Raw genomic sequence first — 20,190 nt, forward strand, 5'->3', positions numbered from 1 at the left:
ACAGTTTTGGACAGCTCTATTTAGAATAAACACCAAAGAGATGAATTAGTGGCCAGAGGGCAAGTGAGGCAGTCAAGGGTATATGATAAAGTGCAGTGAGGGGATAAGTGAATTTATCAGATATTTCTGTATATATTTACACTGTAAGCTCCTTGGCACAGTGACTATGCCTTCTTACATATCTATAAAGTGTCAGGATTTATATTATTATAATAATTCTCTGCCAAGTTAGATTGAAAGCCCCTGTGGGTGGAACATTGGCTATGTTTGTAGAGCATTGTGCATTACTGATGGCCTAATACGTATGAATCAAAATACAGATTTAGATGGAAACTTTCTGCAGTGGAAATAGGTTGATGTGGGGAACCCTAAGATTTGTTTTCAGCACTTCTACTCCAAACTTCTGAACCATTTTGAAGCAGGAATTGAAAAACAGATTTCTCCAAGTGGCAGACAATACTAAAATTGGAAACCAGGGAGATAGTGAGGAATATGCAATCAGATTGGAAAGGTTTTGAATTGTTTAGGTGACCCTGCATTTGTCAATTATTTGCTAACTGGTCTAGGAACAAGAAACTAAGCCAGAGAGTGTGTGCTAAATAGAACAATCATCTAGCTCACTGAACCAGATATAGGAGCTTTTGTGGAAAAATCATTCAAACCATCAGCATAAGGCTCAGCTGCAGTAAAGAGTCAAACTGGATGCAGGGTTGTATTAGCCATGCAGTAGATATAAAACTAAGAAGGTGATACATTTGCTATATAAAGAAGCACTAGACTTCCTTCTCCCCCCCACCACCCCAAAACTCTTTGCCCAGCATTGGCCATGGTACATCAGGAAAGATATTACTCTCAAGAAGGTAGGGCATAAAGCAGCAAATATGACATCAAGTTGGAAGAGTTTGAGTTATGAAGGAAGGATAAAGGAGCAAACAAAGCTGATACATGGAGATCACCTAAAAGACATTTAAAATTATGAAAAGGATAACAAAAATTGAAAGAGAGAGATATTTTCACATTGATAAGAGCTTAAAACAAAGTGCTGGAGACAAGCTGCAGTATTTGGATGTGCGATTTCAGTTTTACGGGAAAGAACAGTTGTAGACTGGGGAATAGAGATTTGTATACTGAGGTCTGGTGGATAATTCACCCATAAAATGCAGATCCAGGCTCAATTTCCCAACTTCTGCATAAAATTAGAGTTTCCAAGATTTTGGTTCAAGTCCATCTCTAGCATAGTTTAACGCACAGCAAGTAAATAGGAAACCTAGATAGAACTAATACACATAAAAACAAATGACTGTGAGAAGCAAAGTAAGCAGGAAATACAGACAAATGCAAGATACACCTATATTTGGTGCTGAAGAAGCAGAGGATTTACCGAGATGGTGAAAAATCAAGAAGTTGGAATTAAGATCATCCAGATAAGGGAAAGTACATTGAGCCAGCTGGTCTTTTCCTGGTGCAAAAATCTTATTTTTATGAACAATGAAAGATACTAAAAGTATTTTTTTTTTTTACTCTAGGGTTTAGTTCTGTTTATTTTTTTCTTAAAGTCCTTACTCAGGCATAATTCCCAGCTGTAGTTAATGGGAGTAAGCCATGAGCAAAGGTCTCAGGATTTGGCCTAGTGACAGTGTTGTTGCAGAACTGAGCAGTTATGTTTTTATTTGAAGCAATTTTAACAGGCAAGTGCTTAACCCCTTAAAGAGTGGAAATACTGATAGCATATTAACTGTAACAACTCCCAGGGATTTCTGGACCTTCCTTTTTATGTTCTAAGATGAGATTATATATGGGATCTGGTGCTGATGTTATGTATATCAGTCTCTATGCTAAATATATTTTCATACTTGATTCAACAGGCTGACATCTGAATATTATAAAATGGCTAAGATTAAAAAAAAACAACTCATGAGCAAAATAAAATCCACTGGAAGTTTTCAGATGTAGCTGGGCCAAAGCTCTTTAGCTGAAGGGTGCCATGAAGCATAGGTGTATATAGAGCTTATGTTTAATTACTTATTTTTAACTTATAATGGGTAAAGTACACCTGAAGTAGAAAGTAATGTCACACATATCATCAGTACACAGATATTGTGTAGGGTCAAAGGCTTGGCACCTTACACTGGTAGAATCTTGACTCCAGTAGGATACTCAGGAGAGTAAGGTGAGCAAAATGTAGCCCCTGATTTGTTTTTTGTCTTTTTGTTGTAGTTTTGTTTTTTTTTAAAATTCTCAATGGCCAGACCCTTAGCTAGTGTAAATCAACATAGTGCTGTTGACTTCAGTAGATCTATATGGATTTACAACAGCCTGGGATCTGGTCCTTTATTCTCAAAAAGAAAAGGAAAAAACCCACCTTGTACCAGTACCTATACAGTAATACTTATTAACTCTTAAATAACTGTCAAGGTTTCTACTACTAGGAAATCACTGTACCATTTAGAAAAGAGAAATCCAAGTGGGGCGGAGAAATAATGAATTCTCAGACGAGACCTTAAAGATAACAGTTGAACTTAAGGGCATATTGAGACGCAAAAGACATATTAATCATGTGCACCATCGTAATGAGGACCAACAATGGCAAAGACTGGCTGCTTAGCAACCAGATGACTAAGGTGAAACCCAAAGTACAAAACCAGAAGGTGTAAACAAATATATGTATTTTAAACAAAGTTGCAGGAATGTTTGGAAAAAATGAGAAAGTTACTATCAACCTTCTGTTACTTAATGTGTCAGCTTTCATATTTGATTTCTGGGCAAAAAGAAGAGTCAGCTGACCCCCAGTGACAACAAAATGAGTCATAAAGGGTTTTTTTAGTTTGTTCCGGTATAGAGCATCTTTTACAAGCTAATTTGCAGAAGATGTGCTGCAACTGTTGCCACTTGTGTTAAACAAGACATTCAACAGCCTACAAAATTCACAGTCTCCCTCCCTGTTCTTGAGGCCAGCAGCTCTTTTCATTAGGTGATACATGAAAAGAGGCAGAAGAGGGTGATGCATTCACGAGCCCTGTTGTAAAACAAACAGCACGCTTTTGTCATGGAGGTTGTGTTTAGTTTAAACTGTAATGTGTTGTGACTTATACACATGTTTACAAAGGAAGAAGAATTGACAGTCACTGGGCAGAGTGCTATGAGCTCAGCAGATGTTATTTATTTTCAGACTTTTAATGTAATTTTCATGATTTGGATGGCTAGCTATAGAATCAAATAGATGAATTCTTTTCTGACCAACGATCTGATGAGAGATTACAGTATGTTGAAATGTTGCACACCAGGGCTTTAGCAGGACTATTGAAAGAAGGGCTTGTTTACACTTACACAGCTGCACTTGGGCAGCTGCTCTACTGCAGTACTTAGGGAAGACACTTGCCATTGGAGATGTTTGTTGCTAGCACCGCAGATTGGCTCTATACCATTGTAGGCAGTCTCATCATAGCGTTCCCTCTATAAACGTATCAAGCTCAGTCTTGAAGCCAGTTAGGTTTTTTGACCCCACTGCTCCTCTTGGAAGGCAGTTGCAGAATTTCACTCCTCTGATGGTTAGAAACCTTCATCTAATTTCAAGCCTAAACTTGTTGATGGCCAGTTTATATCCATGTAATTGTAGTTTGGTATCTCATGCTTCCATTCTACTATGGAATGGTCTCTCCAGATAGATTTCATCTCCTGAGATGCACCACGGCCCTGTGACTGTTATGATGCATTGCCTCCTCTCACCAAGAGGGGAGATCATGTAGTGCGTCGTGGGAGGTGTCCAACCAGGGAGTTCAGCCTATATGAGAGAATGAGAACAGAAGGCACCTGAGCAACAGCTTCCAGGAGGCACTTTAGTGGCATTTCAAAATATTTTAAATTCTGTTTTTCACAGAAAACTCAACATTTTCAATGGAAAAAAAGTCCTATTTTTCTGACTGGCTCTAATCACAAGGTTGTTCAGTTGCCTATGTGCATGTTGATTATTCTCTTACAAGCTCTCCCTGGGTACGTGTCCACATCACATTAACCACCACCACAGTTAGCATCCTTGTTCTCAGCCTCAACAGAGGCCAAGGATTGAATGGGCATGAAGAATGAACTACCCTTTCACCCTAAAGACAAGGTTTGAGGCACACTGGTACAGGAGTGTGGAGACGCTTGTACTGTCAATTTCTGTGCTGAATTTGTTCCCAGAATAGACAAAAGATTTAATTCCCCAGGACTATCAAGCTGACATCTTTCACTGGCACTAAATTCTCCTGCACACATCCCCTTTCCCCCTTTCTTTTGCATTTTCACATACATCAGCACTTCTTTGTTCTTTTTAAGATCAGAAACTGCAGTGCCCCAGTGCTTCTAGTCCAAATGGAGCAGGAAGTACTAGGGAACATGAGATTTCCAGCCTAGTTATGCTGAGCTATCAAGAGGTTCATATGGTACCATCAAGGTTTGGATGAGTGGACAGTTTGGAAACCTAACGAGATTTGGTTTGGATGCTTCGGTTTGGCTATTTTGATCAGATATGCATATCAAACCTGGAATGAGGCTAAGCATTGTAGCTCTCATTGACTTCAGTGGGAGTGCTGAGTGTTCAACATCTATTAGGATTTGAGCCTCTGAGTTCCTTAAGCTTTTCCCTTATGGCTATATGTATTACAGTAATATCCAGATCAGGCCTCTGTTGTGTTGGGCACTGTGCAAAGACTAAATAAAAGGTAAGCCCTGCCCCAAAGAGTTTACACAATTCAAAAGCTGTGTCGAACACAAAGTCAGGAGAGAGCAGGAAGCTAACGGTGACTGTAACATGAACACAGAGCTTCATGTAATAGCAAAGGGTACAATTTGGAGGCTTTGTAGTCACCTGTTCTTTGTTAAATTAGATAACTGAACAAGAGATGTAAATGAATTGCTAACAGACCACTGCCTGGCCATTATCATTAGGCATGGTGTATAAGATTTTGCCTTTGACTAGTTCAATACAGTATCCAGGCAGGCAGTTTGATGACTTTCTTAAACAAAAATAAATGTATTAGTTATAATGTTGTCTATCTAATCTGCTGGGAAACCACACAAATATAATCCATAATGGAATCTATAGAGATGGTCACTCCCTTTGACTGTGATGGATACGGATGTGTTTTCCCAAGAAGGCTGGATAGGTAACCCTCGAAAAAAGGCATTGGGCGAGGTCTCAGCTGCTGTAAATTGGCATCAGTTGAAGTCAGTTGAGCTACACCACTTTACATCAGTTGAGAATCTGGCCTATTTATATCTATGGTGCGTACATGTTGAAAATAAATCTGTTTTGCTCACAGGTTTAACGTGGAGTTTTTGCGCACACAAAAATAACTAACTTGAATTTTTTAAATATCTTTTCATCTGGCCAATGGTCTAGATTGTGTCCCATTAAACTGTCAGAAATCTGTAATATTACTGAAAAGAGATATAGGCTTTGAGATAGTTTTAATCATGAATTTGCCTATTAAAATCTTGATGCAATGCCTTTTTAAATCAAAACCAGAAAAATAATGTATCCAGGCTTAAGAAATCAGTTGTCTTTGTGGTTTTTTTCAATTTGAACAAGATAAGCATGTTTGATGCTTACATCCCATAAGCACTTCACTGACATCATGGACCACATCCTCACTCGCTGTAGATCAGCATACCTCTGTTGAAACAAATTCACCTAGGCTAATCAGCACCAGCTGGGAATCTGGCCCTATATGTAACATGCAGTTCTTGAACAAGTCTTGTTAACATCAACATACACTAATGTATCCCAGAAGATGATAATGTGAATTGAATGCTTCTTGGCCCAGAAAACAAAGTGTACTCAGTAGAAGATCATCTGTTTGTTTGTCAACCATTTGTTCTTCCCCTTATTTGACGTGCTTTTGGTCATAGTCCTCGTGGTAAGAGATAATGCACCAGACATGTTTGGTGAGTCTGAAGAATGCTGCCTGAGCCTCCTGCACTGAAGTCCTCCCCTTGCTGCAAAGCAAGAGTCTAATGCTTTTGAATATGACTCTGAAAAGCTGGAGGAAAAAATTGGCTCTGTCAGGAAGGGCAGGGTGGGTATTTACCTGGTGGTTTGTCCGTGCTGCATTTTTATTCTCTGCATTGTCAGTGAACAGAGTTAAGCAAAATTGGTGCATTTTTGTAAAATTTGCAGAGGAAAAAATAAGTGTGGGCGATTCAATCCAATTTCCTCAATATCCCTCATTATTTGTAATTCACACCATGCTATCAGTAGCACTTGACTAAAGAAAGGGAAAAGGAAAGGAAGCGTGCTTTCTTTTTCTTGTTGGTTTATTTTTGGCAGTGTAATGGGAGAGGAGATGACTAGAGCTAAGGGCTCAACCATTTAGCCTTGGAGATTCATGCAGTGAATTCACTCACTGCCCTCTTGTAGTGGGAACATAGTATCACAAGCCCTTTACTGGCCTCCCTGCGTGGGGAGGTGCAGAGCCAGCCTCCAAAACTGACAGTGGGGGCATTTGGGTAGAGGATGGAGCTAGGCAGGCTGGGAAATGTGCTGGGCTGCCCTTTCTCTTGGGTAACCTCCACAAATGCTGCTCCAGATTGCAAAGCAGAACTTCCAGGAGAGGGCAGCGTTGGTACCTTTACCTGTCCTTGTGACCCAGGGACCTCTTGGTGACAACTGGCAGAGGGCACAGGGGTACATAAAGGTTACAGGGATCCCCCTACTAGTATCTACATACTTGTTCACCACAGGGTGTCAGGCAAGGTCTGTGATGAAAGCCTGTGTCACACAGGTGGTCATACTCATTGTGAAATGTATGTACAGATAATATATAAGGAGTTGGGTACATACTGAAAATGTTGTACTTAGGGGGTGCGACTTAGGGTTGGTCATCAGAAAAGGTGAGAAACAGGGTTGGTCATCAGAAAAGGTGAGAAACAGGTTAGGCTCAGGCAAGAGATTGTGGTCTACCTGTACACATGTCAGTTCAGCACTGTTTGGTTCACAGTGGGAGTCTATTTACAGTCTGAGCAAAATGCTAGTGGAGCGATTGCAAAGTCTCCAGGGAGGCCACTAGACAGGAAAGTGCAAGCAGCAGGGGTTAGCTTGTGTACAAGTGCAGCCCAGGGATTTTTGGAATATACCTGTAGGGACAGAGGAAAACTCTGGGTCTTTCCACAGAGGAGGCAAGAGGACAACGTGCTTGATTCATGAACAGAAGATCCCAGTCAAGCCTGGCTGTAATATGCTGGCAGGATTTTGGGTGAGTTTTTTGCTCTTATGACATGTCAGTGTCTTATTCATTAAGTTTAGGCTTCAGTATGTCTGTTATGTTTTTTTTTAATGTAACCTGTTGTTTCCAGTACTTCTGTTTGCTGTCATGTGAATCTCTGTTCTTTGTTAAATAAATGTAGACTTGGTTTCCCTATAAACAAATCTAAGTGCTGTGTGTTAAGCAGAGCCGTGTTCTGTGGTGAACTGATAAGCTGCACTGAATGGTTCCTTTGGGAATTATGTGAATGGCCAGTGGAACAGAAGCTGGGCACTCTAGGGTGACACTTGTAGGATTCAGAGGTTGGTGTAACCTGTAAAGAGAGAGCGGGGCCTGCAAGGCAGGGCTTCTGTTGCCAGAGGTTTGTGACTAGTAACTGACCTGCAGCAGACACAGACAAGGGTTCCTCACACTAAGGGTAGGTGGTAGCCATGTGCCTCACAACCCGTGGGCACTCCCCAGGAAGCATTACAGTCCTCTCCCAGGGAGAACCCTCCCTCTGGCCCCAGAGAGAGGAGTGCAATCTGCTGCCATTGCTGGTGGAGAGCAAGAGCCAAGGAGCAATCTGACTGGGAATAAAGTAAACTCCACAGGAGGGGAGGGTGAATGAAATGTAAAGCAGGACCTTGACGGTGAGCCCAAGAAGCTTAAAACTGATGTGGTGGAGGCAGAGAAGCCAGCCAAGGGATTCAGAGTGGGGCTACACCATCAGTTAATTAAGCATGGGATATTTCTGAAGTGGACTGAACAGGGTGATGTGGGTGGTGCTAGAGAGGTAGAGAAGAAGGTGGTGGTAACAACAAGTGAGACAGGACAAAATTGTTTCTTAGTTGCATGAAACCAGAATTAAAAAGGAACCAAAATCTGTGGCCTCCTCTCACTTTCCATATGTATCTTAAACCAAGGAAGTAACAAACAATTGGCTGCTTCCATTTCTAAGACAAAATTCAGCCCTGGTACAGCCAGGCACAACTCATATTGAAACCAGTGGGAATTGTACCTTTTCCTACTATGGCACAATTTCACCCGCGGGGGTTTTGCTACCACTTATTTCTCTGTTGTTTGAGAGGAGCCAACTTTAGAGACCCAGAGTTAGAGCAGAGTATGATGCATGTCCAAGCGGACCCATATGCTTACAATGATGCCACTATTTCTAATAGATCACAGTAAATCCAGAGAGACATCAGGACACTCACAGTAAATCCATAGGGAATAAGGAACAGAAGAAACAATGTGAGAATATTATTTCTGTGGAGCTACCAGAATCTTTGGGGTGAGAAAACTCAGTGAGACAGTAGGGGAGGAAGAGATTGTAGTATAAGATACCCAGGAAAAGGTTAATCAGCTCTTAGAAGTTGCTATTGCAGTTATCGGAGTCCTGCCCTCAGGGTACAGTGTGTGCAGTCAGAGTTTGTTTAGATGATATAATGCTTTTAACTAGGGATTTGCAAACTTTTGTGCCTATTTTCAAAGGCACAGAAACATCCTAGGTTTCAAATCAGACAGTGAACTCAAGCCTTCTAGGGTTCATATGTATGATTTTATTGTAAGTCTTGCAATATTTGGTTGAGGAAGGGGGTGTCTTAAAACCCCAGTTTCTGAATGCATGAGTATCTCAGCTTACTTTTTAGAAACTTAAGTTTCTAGCTTTTATACTAAGTAAACCTGAAGCCAACAAACAAAAAAGTATCCCACATTTATTAGCTTAAAAATCATGAGATGTCTTTAAGTAATCTAATGGGGGGTGGGGAGGTTCAGGCCTTGACTCATTATTTACAAATTGTTGGGGTTGGCAATACTAGAAGTTTGGGTTGCTGCCGTCTTCAGCAGAAGCAACACTAGGGTGATCAGATGTTCCGATTTTATAGGGACAGTCCCAATTTTGGGGTCTTTTTCTTGTATAGGTTCCTATTTACCCCCTACTCTCGTCCTCATTTTTCATACTTGCTCTCTGGTCACTCTAAGCAACACTGAGCTAGGATCAAGATCTAGGTCTAAACTTTGTAGCTCAAATTTCTTTCCATGTGTGACTTAAACCAGAGAAGTAACAAACAGCTGGCCACTTGCATTTCTAAGACAAAATTCGTAGGTGATCAGATATGGGGATTTGTTATGGGCTTGTCTCTAGAGAGAGATTAAAAATCTTGAAACTGTACGTTTTTGCTCTGATGGGAGAAAATGTACAGAGCCTGATTCTGATCTCACTTACACCAGCTAAACGTATTAGCTTTGGTAAGTCAGTAGCCTCACAGCAGCATTAAATTCGTATAAAAGAGATAAAAAGCAGGCAAACCGTGTATGTAAATGTTTCATGACATATCTTTTAAGATCTCTTTCAGTGTTTGACAAAATGAATTAGCTTAAACAATTGCAAAGATATGGAAAACAGAAATCTTTGTTTAAAGAATCAGTGTTCTTTTGACTGCAGCGTAATCAGATATGTGATTATATTTTACATCTTTTGCCATTTACATTTCCCCAATGTCTTCAACTCTCCCCAGTTAGCTGGTTGCTTGCATCATCCTCCCTCTAGTACAGGGATCTCAAACTCAAATCACCACGAGGGCCACATGGGGACTAGTACATTGGCCCAAGGGCCACATTACTGACACTTTTTTTCATATAAAGGTACAAAAGACCCCCCAGTCCACCCCTTCTAAGAGGCCCCACCCCCGCCACACCTCTTCCTGTGCCTTCCTCGCCCCCATTCCAAACCCTTCCCCAAAGTCCCCACCAAAACTTTGCCCCCTCCCTGCCCCTATTCCAACCCCTTCCCCAAATCTCTGTCTCTTCTCTGCCTCCTCTCCTGAGCGTGCAGATCCCTGCTCCTCCCCCGTCCCTCCTGGAAAGTGCTAAGCACCACCAAACAGCTGTTTGGTGGCGGGAAACGCTTGGAAGTAGGCAGAGGAGTGGGGACACTGCGTGCTGGGGAGGAGGGGGGCAGCGAGGGAGGGGAGCTTGGTAGCTGCAGGAAATAACTCCGGGGGGCCATGGGGAATTTGGCAGGGAGAGCTTGGCAGGCCACAGGAAATAACCCCGCGGGCTGTGTGTTTGAAACCCCTGCTCTAGTAGATTAAGATAAACCAGAAGCAAAGATATGCATTCACATCCAATAGCATACTTAGGGTTCTCTAATGGGCCAATTTCTCCTCACAATGTAGTTACAGATAAACGGCTTTAGTCAAACTTTCAAAACATGAGGCCTAATTCTCCATTGCCTATATGTAACCCACACACCTCCTGGGTGTGGTGCTCTGTCCCATGTAGTGGCACCAAGACCACTTAGAGATTAGTGAGTTTTGTCTAAAGCCTTAGCTTAGAGCCACATGGCTTTTAGCTCATGTACGAAGCAACAGAGGGCCCAGGTTCGATTCTGCTGCCAACGACTGGGGTCTGTCAATGTTACATATGCATCTTGTGCTGTCATTTATATCTGTGCATAGTGGGTAAAAAAACGCAACACTGCCGTATCAGGTTTTGCACTTAAGTTGCACACGTGTAATTAACTACACAAGGCGCAAAACTATAGAGAATTGGATCTAGGGCTTCCAAATATGTTTATTACTATGCGTATATAACCACTCAGGCTACAATTTTTGCACATTTACTTGTGTATAAAGTTACAGGATTTAGATGTGTACGATTCATCTGTTTCATCAAGTGCAATTTCAAATGGGATCAGAATGTGCAAATTCTATCATTTTGGTAACAGTGTGCACAAATTGCATGGTCAAGAGAATTTGCATGCATAAATTTGCACACACACAAGTGGCACTCAAGTTGTGGCTTTTTTGAAAACTTCGGACCTCTCTGTCTTGGTTTCAGTGGAGCTCTTCTCTGGTAAACGACACTGTATCTGAGACTGAGCAAATAATATCCAATGAATCTTAATCTGTCGAACTAGACAGGGTTTTTTGTGAGGGGGTTGTTTTGTTTTGGTTTTTTGTACTAAAACACTTTATTGTATAGCTTTGTCTTCTGCCCATGGCGGAAGCATAGTAATGTTTGAGATTTAATTAACTTCATGTGGCACTGTAGAAATGAGTAGCAAATCAATAATGAATGCCATTACAGTCACCTTATGCTGCTATAATTCTCTGTGTTTGGTTACATTAATGAGGTCTTGTTTCTTTGAGAAGCACTTCAATAGCAACCAGAAGATTATTTTTTTTAATTGCTGATCTCATGTCTGTCACTGGGGATATGAAGTAACCTCAGCTGAGACTCTATTAGTGGGGGCCAATGGTTTAAGACCCAAGAGGAGGGATATAACCTATTTTGCTGGTGCTGTTGTACAGTGTTTCTCAGGCTGAGAAATTCTAAGTATTAAGCTTCAGTTGATGTAGCTATGGAAATCGGCAGCTACTTTGTCCTTGTACTTGGTAGTTAACCATTTGATCTCTGTTTGGTAATGATTCTCCTGGAGAGTAATGGAAGTAAATGAGTCTTTAGTAAACACTTTAGCGTTTGCTTTGAACATCTCCTCAGGGCTCTTTCTGCATGCCAAGAAAGAAAATGTATGTGACAACTCACTTTAGGGATTGTCAGGATCTCTCCCAGGAAGGACTTATCTATATGGAGACTCTGACATCAAAGCACTCTCCAGAACTGTTAGTGTGCAGTTGCAGGGTGAGCGGCAGGCTAGTGTGCTGTATGTTCATACCCAGACTTGCCACACACGAAGCCTCCATGTACAAGTCACTAGTGAGAAAAAGTTAACTAAACTGAAGGGTGTAAAACAGGAGTTTTACAACACAACAACCTGGACTGTTGTTAACCTGGAGAGCTGAGCTAAAGCAGCAGAATCTCCTTGCATGTTCATCAGACCAGTGAAATTTACTGTGAAGAAATATAGGAAAAGGGCCTGAGTATCCCTTGTGCCAGTTCATATGGCTGCCTGGTGTGGAGTAGAGGCTGCCTCCCATTCATAATAGGGAGACACACCATTTTATGAAGCCCCTGGCCACTAATATCTGCTATAGGCTTCATAATAATTAAAAAAAAAGGAGGATCAGAGGTGGAAAGTGGTTATAACAGAGCCGCAAGGCCACTACATCAAATCTCATGCCAGGATTACAGACCTGTACCACGCACTTTCAGGAAAGTATGCAAGCTCATTCCCGTCCATTAATTTGAATTATCACTTCCAATCGCCTTGTTTCCAGTGTAAATAGTTTCTAGTCTAAACAAATGCTCCTAGTTAGCACAGACAGACTCTGTGTGGCATGGAAAATTTCATGCTACACCGCATTGGCCAAGAAAATAACGCCCAGCGTTGCTGTAGTTGAAATAATACTGTGTGATAGGCAAAATGGACATGCTGTATGTCAGAGATAAATGAACATGAAAGGAGATGCAGCTTATGTTTACCCAGCATGCTTTTCTTTCTCCTGACTGCCCTCTTTAGACTTCAGAGCCTGTCACATCTGCCAACTTCTGTAACTCACACCATGATAGGTACCAGACCTCACCCACTGCCTTTCATAGCACTGCTAATTCTTTGGGGGGGAGCACGGGCACAGTACCAAAGCCACCCTGAATTACAGGAAAATGACAGTCATTCTGATAAAACGTATAGTGCTGTAACTCTTCATCTTCACTAATTTTTCTTTTTAAAACCAGGATTTCTAGGACAAAAACGAGTAAATATTGTATCTGTTTGCACTGAATTGTAAATTAAGATGTTTAAAAAAATACATAATCTACTTCACTGAATTCATTCCTCTTCCAGCATCCTTTAACAGTTGTTCTTGAAATAGCTTTACCTGCTAGTCAAAGACTGTACATAGGTGTATGGCACTTTAATTTCTGTCAGGCTTGAACAAAAAGGAGCATATATTCTCCCCAGGGTGTATGTGCATAATACTCTGTAATGACTTTGTTGTTGCACCTATTAAGAAGGCAGCAATAGAGTTGTTTGTTAGAGCCTACAGGAGTAATGAGTTTCTCCTTGCAAGCTCTTGTCTTAACTCTCAAGGTGCTAGTTGGATTTTGGAGTGGATTATGTAGCTCACTGGAGTGGAGTCATTACATTGCAGTCCCATTACTGGGATAATCCATTCCCAACATACTGTTAATATCAGTGGGAATTTACATGTACGCACAAAGTCAACAATACACCTCACAACATGACCCTGACCTGCTATGTGTTTAAAAAAAAAAAGTGACTAACTCTTCTGTTATTGCATTGCAGCTCCAGAAACTGAAAAGATCACTCTCTTTCAAGACCAAAAGCTTACGGAGTAAAAGCGCAGACAACTTTTTCCAGAGGACTAACAGTGACATGAAATTACAAGTTGATTTGCTGCCTGAGGTGAGCACCAACATCGGCCAGCTCCCCAACTCAGAGAGCCAGACCTCCACACCCATCAAACTCCAACAGCAGTCAGAAAGCAACCAGGTTCATGTTTTCCAGGAGCACATCTTCAAAAAACCCACTTTCTGTGATGTCTGCAACCACATGATTGTTGGTAAGAATTATTTTGTTTGTGTGTGAGAGAGAATATGCAGAGTGGCCTTCCCAGACCATACATAACCACAGAGATGTTCTTGACAGTACTAGTCCAAAGCAACTTGGACTGTTGATCCACACCAACCAGCACATTGACATGATCATGGGCTCCATGATCTCACACTTTAAGCTGTGTAGTTAACATAGGTTGCAGTTTGACCCAAATAACAGGTATCTTCCCGTGATGACATGTAGGTATCACAACTCAGAAGCTATGAAGCCAAATTTTGCCCTGTTGGGTTTTGATAAACATTGGTTCCTATTGGCTGTATTGCTAGAAAATATGGTAAATGTCATTCATTATAATAAATCAAATAGAATGAAAGTCCCACACTGTTTCACTGCATTCCAAAGTGTTAATTACTATTCTGATTCACCCTACAGAGATTATGTGTAAATTTGCCCAAGTGTGGAGGCTTGCCACACTAGCTTTGCAATAGTGCTGCAGAAGAAGAGGTAGAGAGAGGGTGCAGGCAGGATGGTGGCGCAGAGGCTGCATCCTCTACATGTCATGGAGGGTGGGGGTCCATGCCAGCCATCAATAGGCCAACAGGGAGGCTGTTACTTGAGAAGGTTGGCTGACACACTCAGTGATGATTATCCTCTCACATACAATGACGTAAAGCAGGAGCAATTCCATTGAAATCAATGGAGTTATACCACTGTAAAAGTGAGTAAGTGAGAGGAGAACCGGGCCCATGTTATTCCTCAGGAAAAATTAGAGTGAGGCAGTGAATACTTTCATGTAGAAAAAGTGACACGCTTCCTTGACTTAAGTATTAGACAGAAACCTGCAGCAGCGCATATTCTTCAGCCTGGTGGCAGATTTCAAAATGCCAGGTTTGATGTGAGAAAATGTTTGTTTCCTGAGCTGTACATTGGACCAGTGCAAACTAGTGTAACTCCATGGAGTTATGGGAAGCTGATGAGGATGTGGCCCCCTGTCTGTTGTGAGGTTCTCTGGCTCCCTTATCTGAAGATGCTAGTATGTTTGTTTTTTTAGTTTGCGGCATTGGTGGTGTCCTGTCTTAGCTAACTTTTCCAGTGTTTCTGGGGCCCGGGGACCTTCTGCAGAATTTTTAAATGGATGGTGGGCCAACAGAAGACTACATTGCCCAGGACTTCAGCTGTATTTAGCGATATTCCTATTGTGACGCTCTCCAAGGGTACTCAGGGTTGTCGGGCACCTCACCACTATCTACCCTTAGCATGAAGGAGTCTTGTCTGTGCTTGCTGTGGGTCAGTTTTCTGAAACCACCAACCTCTAGCAGCACAAGCACTGCCTTCCAGGCCTCTGTAGGTCTTTCTCTCTTTGTACTGGTAGCGATAGGCACACACCACCTCCCAAGTCCTCAGAGCATTACCTGCAGTGTCTAGCCCTTTCTTCAATGAACACCCACTGACTTACCTAGGCCTGCTGTTCCCAAAGGAACAGCACACACCAGTTTGTAAGATTCAACTCAGGCCGTTCATTTTGCTTAACACCACAGCTCTGAGATGTATTTATGCTGAAAATAAGAATAAGTTTATCAAAGAACAGAGATTCCAATGATGGAGAGTAAGAATATTGGAAACAAATGGCTACATACAAAACAAAATCATGACATGCTTTCTAGAGACTGCAGTGAAATAACAGATTAACCTTCTCTCTAAAGAAGCTTATTTCACCCAAAGTCTCCTCCAGCATTTTCAACCGAGCCTGGTTGTGACCCCTTTTTCAGAAAAGAAATTTGCTGTCCATTTACCTCCTTGGCGAGGGATGCCCAGGCATCTCCTTTGTCTTCCTGCTCCCCCAAATATACTCAAGCAAACTTTTGATGTGCATCTCAAGATATGGTTCTCTCCGGCAGCTGTCTTTTTCTTACTGTTAGTTTCTTTCTGAAGTTCTTACAATTCTTCATTTGCATTAAGTTCAGACTGATGATGGGAGACCCACTTTGAATGAGGCAGTAACCAATTTACATTGAAACAGATGGATTAACATCGCTGGCCTGACAGACCCTGTTTTTCACCTTCACTGGTGACCAGTGCCTTGATACAGACTCAACAGATTTTCAGTGTATATGCGTAACTCCTTGCACAACATCCATACATGTATTTTGTGATATTGCTGAGCAGTGTGACACCGGCTTTCATCTGAGACCTCACATGACATTTTTTTGGTGAACTAGACTGTACGTACTAGAATCAGGAGGTCCCTGTAAGCCTTCTGCACCTCCTTGCAGAAGAGGTGCTGGGGTCACACCTGTGCTAAAAAGGAAGCCTTTGAAATTAAAATGTATTTTAAATAAAGTTTAAATATAATGTGGGAGTTGAAGAAGTGCTGCTTGCTGATCTTGGGCATACAGGACTAAGTCCTACCTGGGCACAGTCATCAGGTTCTATTATATATAAGGTTTATAGCCTTAAAAAATCTTGAGAGGAGGAGAATAGTTTCCTATTTGAGATCAGAGCCAGGAGGATGAGACAGAGTATTAACACCATGGAATACTAGAGGCCCAGAGCAAAAGAAGTATGGCTGGTGTGGGTCTGACTGAGGACAACAGGTTATTTAAACCAAACAGGCTGATGTGGATTTGATGTCAAATATTAGTTTCAGAAATGTATACAACTGAGAATATAAGCTCAGACCAACTTTGCTTCCCACTGTTCACATTTCTAACTGTCTCTCGCTATTGCTGTGAATGATGTAGATTAGTAAGACTGCAAACCAATACAATTCCAAAATATTATTGCTCTTTTGCTATAGGTAGGTGGGGCCTCCTCCCTGCAGCAAACACAGCTCCTGCAAGTTCAATTCTTATACACCCTTTGCCTTTGTTCAGCTTCCTCCATGATACAGTTTAAACAGGCAAGGCCTGAAGCAGGGCATACTACAAAACATCAGTTTGGCCCTACCTGCATCCTGAGCTGGCTCTCCCCAGGGCTTCCCCTTGAAGGGCTTCCCACCCCTCACTTTAGCCCTTTTGCTATAGAAAGAAACCTTTTATCCCTGCTGAGTTGAAGCTAATGTGACCTACTTTATCTGGCTGCCTGGATGAGTCAGGTGAATTGCTCAGACCTCTACTATGCAGCTGTTGGTGCAAGGAAAAGGTGTTTTTGAGTTTATTTTACCACATGGTACTCTACAGTCTAGACACCCTGTAAAGTGACATATGGAGCTGCTTCTATTACAGCAGTCCTCTCCATCTCTTCTTCCCACAGCTATGTCTGATTTTATAACATTGTATTACGGACTGCATGTGGGAACTGAATAGTAATATTTGATATAGCTCAATTACTCCAGGTAAGCTGTATAACTATGGGCATCCTACCAAGTGGGTATCCACCCACGAAAGCTCATGCTCCAATACGTCTGTTAGTCTATAAGGTGCCACAGGACTCTTTGCTGCTTTTACAGATCCAGACTAACAGGGCTACCCCTCTGATACTATAGGCCATAGGCTGCTGAAACAAAACAGGCACTTTCCAGGAAATCTCATCATATTTCCTGCTTCCAAATGAAAAAGCTTGTGCCAACCCACTTCTGCCCTGGTCAGTTGTGATTCTGAATTTTCATTGTAATAACGTAACACCTTTCATTCTTTCCATTCATATTTTCCATCAGCTGTGATATTTCAGGGTAATGAGTGTATGGCTCAAAATTCTTTATTGATTGGAGTGAAGAGAAACGCTGAAATATGTTTTGAAGTCTTGTAAAGGTCACTGAGAGAAAGAGTCCAGGAAAATCTCTGCTTGGCTTCAGATGGTTTGATTTTTTTGTCATCCAGAAGGATTCCAGGCTCACTTAAGATGGAGCACTGATCTGTGAACTGAACAGCACAGTTGGGTATGGCGCTGAATGTTGAGCTCTGCACAGCATGATCTTCTATCCTGCCAGTATGTCAAAATCTTACTGTAGCTTAAGAGCTAACAAGAAACTTACAACGCAGACAGCAGGCTCTCTATGCTGCTCTTTTCACTGAAGACAAAATTAGAGTAATGGAACATGAAACAACATCATCCTACAGAAAATGTGCGCATCACATCCCTCTTTGTCATCCAGTACAATGAGCCCAATTCTGCCTTTCAGTGTCGGCTCCCTCATTGTCTCAGTTTGTTCCATTTACAGATGTAGAGTCGAGGGATAAAGGTCAAATACATATAACTGGTTTCAATATACAGAGTAGGATGAGTACAATGAAAAGCTACTCTAGTGCTTTTCATATCATGAATCGCAAAATGCATTACAACCCATTCGAAAGCACTCACAAGGTAAAATTCCTGTGGAAATGACCAGGACAACAGACAATAATGTGCTTTATGCTTGGGCTTGAAGATGGGAGGCCAAATGTTGCTCTCAGTTTTTTTGGGTGCAATTCCCTTGTGCTAGAGTGGCAAAATAAGCATTTGGCACAGAGGTAGTTGTTGCCTGTCAAACCAAACAAGAGAGAGCCTTCCACATTCAGGGGAACACTGCAGGATAAAGGGAGCTCCCATCTGAAGGCAGTTTCTTGCAGTAGTACTTTGGGTATGTCTACACTGCAGTAAAACACCCCCAGCTGACCCATGTCAGGTGACTTGGGCTTGCTGATCTTAGGCTGCAGAGCCATGAAGTTGCAGTATATATGTTTGGGCTCAGGCTGAAGCCTGCACTCTGGGACTCTCCCCCTTCATGGGCTCCCAGAGCCCAGGCTCCAGCCTGCACACAAATGTCTACACTGTCATTTTATAGCACTGTAGCCCGAGCCCAAGTCAGTTGACACTGGCCAGTCGTGAGTGTTTAATGGCAGTGTATATGTACCCTTAGAGACCAGTTGAATTTAAAAAAAGAGAGATAATTTCTCTCTCTCTCTCTCTAACGGCAGCAGTGGGGAAGGTTGAAAATCAAATATCTGTAGGTTTGAAGAGGTTTCCAGAGCACAGAAGACTTTTATGTGCATGTGTGTTTGAGTATATTTGATTTTACTGAATTGAGTTCCAATTTATCAGAAGCTGTAGCTAAAGACTGAAATAAAAGAACAGCAGGAAAATAAGATGAACTCCAGGCCACATTAAGAACATAAGAACGGCCATATTGGGTCAGACCAAAGGTCCATCTAGCCCAGTATCCTGTCTTCCTCAGATTTGTCACCTAAAAAGGATGGCTCAGGATTGGGAATCTCTCTCACATCCTCAGCCATGAAGATCAATGCAAAGAATTCATTTCATTTCTCCTCAATGGCTTTATTGTCCTTGAATACTCCTTTAGCATCTGGATCGTCCAGTGGCCCCACTGGTTGTTTAGCATCCTGCTTCTGATGTACTTTAAAAAATGCTATTACTTTTTGAGTCTTTGGCTAACTGTTCTTCAAATTCTTTTTTGGCCTTCCTAATTATGTTTTTACATTTCATTTGCCAGAGTTTATGCTCCATTCTATTTTCCTCATTAAGATTTAACTTCCATTTTTTAAAGGATTCCTTTTTGCCTCTCACTGCTTCTTTTACTTTGTTTAACTACGGTGATACTTTAAAAAGTGTCCATGCAGCTTGCAGGGATTTCACTCTAGTCACTGTACCTTTTAATTTTTGTTTAACTAACCTCCTCCTTTTTGTTTAGTTCTCATTTCTGAAATTAAATGCTACAGTGTTGGGCTGCTGTGGTGTTTTCCCTGCCACAGGGATGTTAAATTTAATTATATTATAGTCACTATTACCAAGGACCTGTTCTACACCCAACTTCAGATGCTTCTTCCCATTTTTTGTTTTCTTATGTAAGATTTCACTTGTTTTAGGCAGAATAGGATAACTCAGTTCAATATGAGGTGAAGGAAAAAGTCTATCAACATTTAATATCTACGCACCAGCAAAGACAGGAACTGTAAATGTAATGTCACGTCAGAAAAAAGAATCTTAAAAAAGATAGGGTGATCAAAACCACGTGTTCTCACTTTTCTCCCAATCTATAGTGTGTCATCACTCATCATTATACTACTTTGCGCTCAGCAGAAAACATTATGTCAGTACTTCACACTTAGAAGAAAACATTATGTATTTAAAAAACCCTGCTCCATCTGTGGCCCTCTTCTAAACCTTTTACTCATTTATGGTTCATTTCCTGTAATGACTCAGATGGGAAAAAAAAGTCTTATTTTCCACACATTCCACACAGACTGGGTGTATTTAATACTTCCTGTCTAAGGCAAATATAAGTGGCATATCAAGAAATTAACCCAACTTGGTTTTAAAAATATCTGACATGAAAATAAATCTGTTCAGAAATGTATTTTCAGTGTTCCCAGTCAGTAAATAGCCATTTATTTAAAACAACCTTATAACAATTATTTTCTTTAATTGAAAACACAGCAGTTGACTTTCACTACTCACTTTAACTCTGACCCATAACGACTACCCACCTTATGGTGATAAGTATATTACAACTGCTATAAATTCACGAATAACTAACTTTCATTAAATCAT

The 20,190-nt window shown here is 41.4% G+C and overlaps 1 protein-coding gene across 1 annotated transcript in view; it reads left to right on the forward strand.

Annotated features, from left to right (window-relative positions):
- Positions 1-20,190, forward strand: part of STAC (SH3 and cysteine rich domain) — a 102,463-nt gene that overhangs the window by 13,673 nt on the left and 68,600 nt on the right. Inside the window, exon 2 of the mRNA XM_030551274.1 lies at positions 13,435-13,711. Within this exon, the coding sequence (XP_030407134.1) occupies positions 13,435-13,711 (277 nt within the window). The remainder of the gene's footprint in view (positions 1-13,434; positions 13,712-20,190) is intronic.

This window comes from Gopherus evgoodei, chromosome 2 (genome assembly GCF_007399415.2).
Source record: "Gopherus evgoodei ecotype Sinaloan lineage chromosome 2, rGopEvg1_v1.p, whole genome shotgun sequence".
Classification (NCBI taxonomy): Eukaryota; Metazoa; Chordata; order Testudines; family Testudinidae; genus Gopherus; species Gopherus evgoodei.